This window comes from Trifolium pratense, linkage group LG6 (genome assembly GCF_020283565.1).
Source record: "Trifolium pratense cultivar HEN17-A07 linkage group LG6, ARS_RC_1.1, whole genome shotgun sequence".
In the NCBI taxonomy this organism is placed as follows: domain Eukaryota; kingdom Viridiplantae; phylum Streptophyta; class Magnoliopsida; order Fabales; family Fabaceae; genus Trifolium; species Trifolium pratense.
This window is the reverse complement of record NC_060064.1, coordinates 33,223,847-33,232,896: the sequence shown is the minus strand read 5'-3', so window position 1 is coordinate 33,232,896 and position 9,050 is coordinate 33,223,847. Positions and strand designations below refer to the sequence as shown.

At 37.7% G+C, this 9,050-nt stretch overlaps 2 protein-coding genes across 10 annotated transcripts; both read left to right on the top strand.

Moving 5' to 3' along the window:
* On the top strand, nt 1-5,340 carry LOC123889680 (pentatricopeptide repeat-containing protein At2g26790, mitochondrial-like). Of its 9 annotated transcripts, none has more exons than XM_045939126.1 (7): nt 1-269; nt 619-2,021; nt 2,078-3,307; nt 3,386-3,461; nt 3,638-3,952; nt 4,248-4,533; nt 4,868-5,340. In XM_045939126.1, exons 1-3 carry the CDS (start codon nt 107-109, stop codon nt 3,236-3,238), a joined length of 2,727 nt encoding a protein of 908 aa, XP_045795082.1. In that variant the 5' UTR covers nt 1-106; the 3' UTR covers nt 3,239-3,307; nt 3,386-3,461; nt 3,638-3,952; nt 4,248-4,533; nt 4,868-5,340. The 9 variants fall into 9 exon arrangements, with proteins under 9 accessions (XP_045795082.1, XP_045795080.1, XP_045795077.1 ...); XM_045939124.1 differs by having other exon boundaries at nt 4,632-5,340; XM_045939121.1 differs by having other exon boundaries at nt 4,248-4,784.
* A 414-nt stretch (nt 5,341-5,754) lies between these two features.
* LOC123889681 lies at nt 5,755-8,683 on the top strand. The gene is made up of 2 exons (XM_045939129.1): nt 5,755-7,973; nt 8,084-8,683. The coding sequence occupies exons 1-2, from the start codon at nt 6,035-6,037 to the stop codon at nt 8,095-8,097; spliced, it is 1,953 nt and encodes a 650-aa protein (XP_045795085.1). The 5' UTR covers nt 5,755-6,034; the 3' UTR covers nt 8,098-8,683.
* The last annotated feature ends 367 nt before the right edge of the window (nt 8,684-9,050 follow it).

Here is a 9,050-nt window from a genome sequence, read left to right as displayed (position 1 = left end):
CGTGAAAGCAAGGTGAGGTGAGAAAGAGCAACCAGCCGCCGCCAACCTCCGCCGCAAGCAGTCAGTCATCCTTCACCAACACCACCACCACCACCGCCGGTATGGTATGTTGTTCCGTCCCTTGAATTTCTCTTCTCTCATTCTTCTTCCTCTCTTCAAAAAACCATTCTCAAAAACCAAAACCATTCACTACAACAAAAAATTCAACTTTTCTTCTTCCACTTCTCTTGCACTTTCTTCCTCACAAACCCATTTCACAAAACCCTCAAATTCCTTGTTAAGAAGTCCCACATCGGTTGAGAGATGACCTGACTAAGTGTTTATAAACTAGAGGCAATCCTCACCTTACAAGCCGGTTTTGTAAGGATGAGTTAGGCTCAATACTCATTTCTAAGATGGTATCAGAGCCTCTCCAAGATCCGTTGGGCCACCCGATATCGGGCCACCTACCATTTATATCCGCGTACCAAGCCCAATAGCGCTGGACGCGAGGGGGTGTGTTAAGAAGTCCCACATCGGTTGAGAGATGGCCTGACTAAGTGTTTATAAACTAGAGGCAATCCTCACCTTACAAGCCGGTTTTGTAAGGATGAGTTAGGCCCAATATCCATTTCTAAGATTCCTCATCTTTTGATCCTAACACCTCCAAAATCCTCCAAAGACTCGACCTTTATCGTAACAACCCTTCAGTTGCACTCTCTTACTTCACTCAACTCAAGCAACATGGTTTCTCTTACAATATTCAAACCTATGTATCAATTATTAAGATAATGTGTTATTGGAATTGGATTAGAAAGTTGGATTCTTTGTTTCTTGATATTATTGCTCATTCTAAACATGACCCATCATTTAAAATCAATGACTTGTTTGATTCATTGTTTGATGAAGATGTTGTTGTTGATGTTAATCAAAATCATTACTTGCTTAGAGCTTTTGATGGGTTTGTTAAAGCTTGTGTTAGTTGTAACATGTTTGATGAAGCTATTGATTTCTTGTTACAAACTAGGAGGAGTTTCATTTTGCCAAATATACTTTCTTTTAACTTTCTTATCAACCGGTTGGTTATACATGATAAAATCGATAAGGCTTTGGATTTATATGAACAATTTAAAAGTTTCGGATTGATTTTCAACTGTTATACATATGCCATTGTCATCAAGGCACGGTGTAGGAAGGGTGATTTGGAACAGGCATATGGTGTGTTTGAAGAAATGGAGGAAGTTGGGGTGGATCCAGATCCGTATTGCTATGCGGCTTTGATAGAGGGTCTGTGCAACAATAACAGGTCTGATATTGGATATGGCTTGCTTCAAGATTTTAGAACAAGGAGTGTCCCTGTAGATGTTTATGCCTACACCACGGTTATTCGTGGATTTTGTAATGAAATGGAATTAGATAAAGCTGAGAGTGTGTTTTCAGAGATGGAAACGCAAGGTCTTGTTCCTGATGTGTATATTTATTGTGCATTTGTCCATGGTTATTGTAAGAGCCGTAATGTGGATAAAGCTATAGCCATACATGATAGCATGATTTCAAGGGGTATAAAGACAAATTGTGTCATTGTTAGTTGCATCCTCCACTGCTTGAATGAGATGGGAAGGGCTTCGGAAGTGGTAGCTATCTTTGAAGAATACAAGCAATCGGGCTTGTTTCTTGATGGGAAAGCTTACAATATTGTGTTTGACTCTTTGTGTAAATTGGGTAAGTTTGATGAAGCAGTAGGTATGCTGGAGGAGTTGAAATCTTTGCATATCGATTTAGATATCAAACACTACACAAACCTTATTAAAGGTTACTGTCTTCAAGATAAACCCGATGTAGCCTGCAGTTATTTCAAAGAAATGCAGGAACAAGGGTTTAAACCTGATGTTGTTGCTTATAATGTACTAGCCAAAGGTCTGTTTAGAAATCTCCGTGATTGTGAGGCAATTGACCTTTTGGGTTATATGGATAGTCAAGGTGTGAAGCGGAACTCTGCTACACATAAGATTATCATTGAAGGTTTGTGTTCAGCTGGCAAGGTTGAAATCTGCTACACATAAGATTATCATTGAAGGTTTGGCGTTCAGCTGGCAAGGTTGAAAAAGCTGAGGCATATTTTGAAGGTTCGAAAGATGTTGAAATCTATTCCGCCATGGTTAATGGATATTGTAAATCTGACCTCGTTGAGAAATCCTACGAACTTAAGAAAACTGTTATGTTGCTACATAGAATGTTGGAGATGAATATGAAACCTAACAAAGAAGTGTATTCTAAAATATTTACTGCATTGTGCCACACGGAGAATATGAAATGTGCCCTATCTTTGTTCAATTCGTTCATCGAGATAAAATGTACACCTGATGTTGTAATTTACACAATTATGATTAATAGTTATTGTAAGATGGATCGGTTGCGAGAGGCCTGTCATCTCTTTCAGGATATGAAGATAAGAGGGATTACACCTGATGTTGTAATTTACACAGTTATGATTAATAGTTATTGTAAGAAGGATCGGTTGCGAGAGGCCTGTGATCTCTTTCAGGATATGAAGATAAGAGGGATTACACCTTCTGTTCAAATTTACACAATTATGATTAATAGTTATTGTAAGATTGTTTGGTTGCGAGAGGCCTATGATCTCTTTCAGGATATGAAGATAAGAGGGATTACACCTGATGTTGTAATTTACACAGTTATGATTAATAGTTATTGTAAGAAGGATCGGTTGCGAGAGGCCTATCATCTCTTTCAGGATATGAATATAAGAGGGATTACACCTGATGTTGTAATTTACACTAGTATGATTTACAATTATTGTAAGAAGGATCGGTTGCCAGAGGCCTATGATCTCTTTCAGGATATGAATATAAGAGGGATTACACCTTCTGTTCAAATTTACACAATTATGATTAATAGTTATTGTAAGATGGGTCGGTTGCGAGAGGCCTTTGATCTCTTTCAGGATATGAAGATAAGAGGGATTACACCTGATGTTAAAACTTACACAGTTATGATTAATATTTATGTTAAGATGGGTCGGTTGCCAGAGGCCTATGATCTCTTTCAGGATATGAATATAAGAGGGATTAAACCTGATGTCATTGCTTACGAAGTTTTACTTAACAGTTTATTGAATGAAAGGAAGAACAAGATTGCTCTGGATTTGTATAATGAAATGTCTTTGAAGGGAATGAGACCAGGTGCAACATTAAATCGTCGTATTAAAGAAGCTACAAGGGTGCAATTTCATCAGTAGCTAGTCAGTTTTACTGCCAGTGCTTGGATTTGTCCCATATTTGAAAGTCTATCTGGTTGATACCTAAAGGTGAAGCATAATACCACCACGTGTTTTTGACTATTTTTCTTAGACTTACAACTGAAACTTGTTTAATTTTTTCATTAGAAAGATTGTTCTTGTTTTTACAGATTGGAAAGTGACGAGAGGCACAAATCGATTACCACGATGCCATTGTACATAGGTATGGAATATGGATCTTTTTTATACTTAATTATTAGTAAAATGATATGCAATTATGATTGTATATGGATTGTAAGTGATAGGGACTTGGGTATTATGTGATGCCTAAATTCCACATCAAGTATTATGGGATATCCGGCGGAGTATTTAAGTGGCTTGATTCTTTCCCTTTGGTAGGTAGCTTTTAAGGGAGGATTCCCATGCTTGGAAACTTATCAATTGGTATCATAGCTGATTGTCGGTGGCTCAGAAAGGGTTACCTACGAAGGGGCTGACTGGAAAGGCAGAGTAAAGCATCGTAGAGTGCAACGGCTGGGATGTCAACTCTCTAGGGTGGTGCTATGGTACGGACTTGGGTATTTTAGTGTGCCCAAGTCCCACATCAAGTAGTATGCGGTGTCCAGTGGAGAGTATTTAAGTGGCTTGGTTCTTCCCCCTTGTTTGCTAGCTTTTAAAGGAGGATTCTCTACGAGCTCGGATGCTAATCAATAGGTGAGAGTGAGACAGATTCAATTTTTTTTCATGCTGCTACTTGTTTGTTTTTATATGCCTTGAATACTTGTTTACTTGAACTTGAGGAGTTTTAAGTTTGTTGCGATTGAAGTTTGAATGCCTTTCTTTGCTTCTTTGGATTACCTGGAAACAAACAACTTATTTTCATGCATCTTCTATTTTCACCTTAATTGCTTCTCTGTTGTTTTTTACTTGCCCTGGTCTAATGTTTGTTATTTAGAAAATGAGTATATACTAAATCCATTTCTCTCTCCTGGTTTGGTACATTTTTCAGTGTTGGCACTTCTTTTGATAGTCTAAGAGATGGTTCTGAAAAACAATCTCTAAGAGATGGTTCTGTAGATCTTCTATTCACTCAATACAGGAATCTTGCTAGCATCATTGTGAAAGAGACAAAAAGAAATGCTGCCATGTATCCGTATACCAGATCTTTGGCGAATTGACTTAAAAAGATAAAAGGAAGTGTTTGCTGCAGCAATTATAAAACTGAGACAGCAGTAGTCGCCAGCAGCTTCATGATACCAGTATGACTTTTATATCGACGGCAGCATCAGCCCGAGGTAAGTAAATTCCGCAATTTATAACTTTGATATTCACAATGGCGCAAATAAAATCTTTGGAAAGGTAACTGTGGATAAATATTACTGTTGTGCTATAGGTCTTAAGTTTAACTTAATGATGATATGAATGTGTGCACACACGGAAGGAAGGTCATAACATTTATATGAAAGTATTTGATTTTGATTATGCTTCAATACTTATCTGCTAGATATGTTGTCGTGGTTCAAGGCTTAGATACAGCAAAATATAGGTACCAAAACATCGTTTTAGCTTAGAATGCCAGTTGTTGTATATATGTTATTTAATGTTCATAGCATAATGTTTCCATTGCAGTGTCAATGTTGAGAAAAGGATGAGTTTTTGAACAAATCATCCAAGATGGCATGAAGATGTTTCAGTGTGCAGTAACGGTGTAAGATTAGAGGAACCTATTGACAAACCTGCTTCTTCTGCAGTGAATTTCTTCGGAACCAAGACTCGAGAGTGAATGAGAAAAACCAAATCATCGGGCTATGCAATGCAAATAATTTAAGATAAAAAGCTAGAAGCAATCAATGATTCTGTAAATGCAAATAATTTAAGATAAAAAGCTAGAAGCAATCAAGCAATCAATGATTCTGTAATGTTTGATCATTGTAGTAGTTTGAAGCAATGTAAGGTGAATAATACAGATGTACATGATTAGGATATAGCTGAAGTAAATGATAGTTTTAGAAAGGAAGAAAAGAGTCATGTATTGTTATGTATCTTGATGTTATATATAGTATGTCATATTTGACATGATATTAATATCATGGCACTTCTACTAGCACCATCCGTACTTACTTAAACCCGGAGGACGAATCCAACACACCAAAACCTGAGATTTATGAATCAAATGCACGTTACCAATCTCCTTATTAGCCTGGGCATAGTTCTTAGTAAAGTTTGACAACATGCTCACAAAAAAATGGGGGCCAAAAGATAATAACGCGCCATAGCCCAAAAAGTGTTCTACTTAACATCATAATTCCAATCCGTATAAAAAAGTAATGTTAACTTAACATGAATCCATTGCATTAAATTTGCTGAAAAGAACGTATTACATAGCTGGAGATACTAGTTACAAAGAGTCATGACTAAATGACAGTCTCTTAAGACATGTGAACTTGTCTCATCCTCATCTCTACACAAGATACAAGCAAAGCCTCCTTTGTTGATTAGTCATAAATTGTAATGAACCCACCATATTGGGTAGGCCCAAATAGGAGTTAGTTAACTTCAGCCCAAATAATGGGACTATGTGGAGAAATGAGTTACTATTAATAGTGTAATAGGAGTATTTTGTGAGTTATGTGAATTGTGAAGTTTGTTATTCTCTCCCTCTGAACTCTCTATGTTCACATCTTGTATCCTTCCACTCACTAGAGTTGGATTTAATTTCCAGAAAATTCAATACAATTTCCCTTGTCTTTATCCTTTCAATTTTACACTTGTTACATTGGTGCTTTCATTGTCACCATGGCAGAGCATAGATTGATGAGTGATGCTCAATTTAAAGAAAGGGTAGAACGCCGCAATAAGCGATTAGATCGAATTGATTTCTTATTGGAAGCGTTACTCCAAAAGCAAAATGATTCGAAGAGCTCTTTCCGTGGTGCGATGAACTCATCTCAGGAGACCCTACGACAACCATTCCGTTCTAATCACATATCCCATGTTGCTGAATCGTCAAGAAAATTTAAACAGCGCATGGCAGAATTGTCACGAGAAAATCCAATTGCAAAACCGTCGACGCCATATTTGGACAGCTTGGTTGCAAATTTGCCTATAATTGCTGCCGATATCGACAAATCATCTACTGCTAATGCGCAGAGGAATAAAGAAATCCCACGAGCAAATGAGTTTATGGTTCAAAGTGAACCAAAATCCATGGTGAATACAATCGGTGATTGCATCGGGAAAATCGTAGAATCGCCGTTGAACAAAGCTCTTCCAGTTACGACAATCTTTTCCTCTTCCCAGGACTTGATTTCCACGCATTTCTTCCCTAATGAAGACTCTGCAATATCTGACTCAGAGCATGCCGATGCCATCAACAAGGATGTTGTGAGAAATCAAGGTTTGTCTTTGCACTGTGAAATTCCTCCTGCGTTGCATTTTATGAGTATAGGGAATAAACAAGCTAGTTGTCTGGAACCTAAGTTTCAATTGCACTGTGATAAAATTTTGGAGGAGAACACAGTGGTGTCATTGACTGCCTCAATTCAAACATGCCTATCTTATGTTCGACAAAATGTCCCAACACATTCACCACCACCAAAACCACCAGATTGTGCATTATTGAACCCTCAACTATCACTTGAACCACCTAATGGTGTAGCCGTTGAGAACCACTTAATGTTTCCACCGTCGCCAAAACCTGGTGGTCACAAATTTCAATCGACCCAAGGGGAATTGCAAGTGAAGCGAGCAACCGCTGTTCTTCCACCACCTCCTGAGCCTCCCGACATAGAACACATAATGGTGGTTTTGCAGGAATTTGTTACACTTACATTTCCCAAATTGATTGGCTTTAGGAGCTTTTATCGAAATAGATATAGTGTGACTGGTTTGATATCTGTGAGCTTGAGCATCTTGTCTCAACTTGTGGTTATTAATGTTTTTGACAACAATCTTTATACCATGGTTTCCATCTTATCAACAATGAAGTTACTGTCAGATGCTAGTTATGCTCTTACTTGCTCTGTTGGTCTGAAGGTCACAACACAAATGATGCTCTCACTTTCTCGCAATGTCACAATGAGTCTACTGCTGAAACCACGCGAGGATGTGTTTGCTGCTCGGGTTGCTTTGGAAACGAATATGCCATCACCAGACTATGTTATTAGTATGCTACCTCTGCTTGGGCCTCCTCTCATAGATGAGGGCAAGGATTATGACATGAAACAGTCGAATCCTTGTAATTTGTTTTCTACTTCACCACATTGTAGAAGCCATGTGTTTATGCATAATAAGAGAGTGCCGCCAAAATCACACTGTGGAATTTTTCAAATATATCAGTGTGTTGTTGCTGATAAATATCTTGAATTTTCTCACATTTGTGGAGTGAAGTTTCCCTTTAAACTCCGGAATGGAAATTGGGTTTATGGCTTTCTTGCGTGGTTTACATATACCCATAACTTGTTGTCTCTTGCTAGTGGTACAGAGAAAGGGACATATCATATTTGTTATTGTCTGCAACTTCTACCTTGTCATAAGAATGTTAATATTGGGTTCTATTTGTTCCCAAAATGCACAAAGTGTCACAGTTGTGGATCTAACATTTCTCGAAGTGGTGTGAAATGGTTTTTGGGATACACTTATCAATATGCATGTGGTGAATGGTTTATAAAAGGAAACTATTGTATTGTTGTTGAAAAGACTCGCAGGGACTTAGAACAACAGCAAATTTGCCAAGGTGATTATGTTACTACTCACAACATTCTTACTTTCACAACATGGATAAGTCCACTCATATCTTTAGTCAGTGAATATGCTTCAGACTATGAGAGTTTGCTACTTGTGCAGGAGTGGATTCTTGAGATGTTTGCAAATACTTGGTTTTGTTTTAATCATAAATGCACCGCACTTTGGAATGGTCATGAACAGGGTATTAGTGAGGCATATCTTCCAGCAATATATTACACACCTAAGGATCAGCTAGTTATTCACAAAAATCATTTTACTGATTTGTTTCTTGGCAATCTTGCCATTGTTTTTTCCATCATGTTGATGAGGATAGATGGTGGACATTTGAGAAACTATACAGCAGTTATGTGGTCACCATTCAAACAATGGGATCCGGGTAAAATTTGTGTTATGAGCAATTTTTACAACCTTGAGGACAAGGTTGATTTTAAAGGGGAAGGTATTGTAATGAACCCACCATATTGGGTAGGCCCAAATAGGAGTTAGTTAACTTCAGCCCAAATAATGGGACTATGTGGAGAAATGAGTTACTATTAATAGTGTAATAGGAGTATTTTGTGAGTTATGTGAATTGTGAAGTTTGTTATTCTCTCCCTGTGAACTCTCTATGTTCACATCTTGTATCCTTCCACTCACTAGAGTTGGATTTAATTTCCAGAAAATTCAATACAATTTCCCTTGTCTTTATCCTTTCAATTTTACACTTGTTACATAAATCTACCATGGAGAACTAACCAAAAAAGAAAAAACAAATCAGACTCAGCTCCTTTGTTGATTAGTCATAAATCTACCATGGAGAACTAACCAAAAAAGAAAAAAAATCAGACTCAGTTCATACACGTCCACCTTCCAAATCTTAGACCAAAGCGGATTCCTTAGTCCAAAACTACTAACACAAAATCTTATACGTGCTAGCCACTGTAAACTTGCTATGCGCATCACCAGGCCACGAGTCCTTATCACGGCCTAGATCATGTTGCGGAGGTATAGGCATAGCCATGATTTTATTCAAAAATTCTGAAGGTAACATAGACAAAGCATCAACATTCCAATTACCATTTAAATC

Excerpts from the sequence above, each read along its gene's own strand:
- LOC123889680 (XM_045939127.1), top strand. The coding sequence starts at position 107 with ATGTTGTTCCGTCCCTTGAATTTCTCTTCTCTCATTCTTCTTCCTCTC. Across the intron at positions 270-618 it reads CCATTTCACAAAACCCTCAA|ATTCCTCATCTTTTGATCCT; the intron begins ATTCCTTGTTAA and ends TCCATTTCTAAG. Across the intron at positions 2,022-2,077 it reads GTTTGTGTTCAGCTGGCAAG|GTTGAAAAAGCTGAGGCATA; the intron begins GTTGAAATCTGC and ends TCAGCTGGCAAG.
- LOC123889681 (XM_045939129.1), top strand. The coding sequence starts at position 6,035 with ATGGCAGAGCATAGATTGATGAGTGATGCTCAATTTAAAGAAAGGGTA.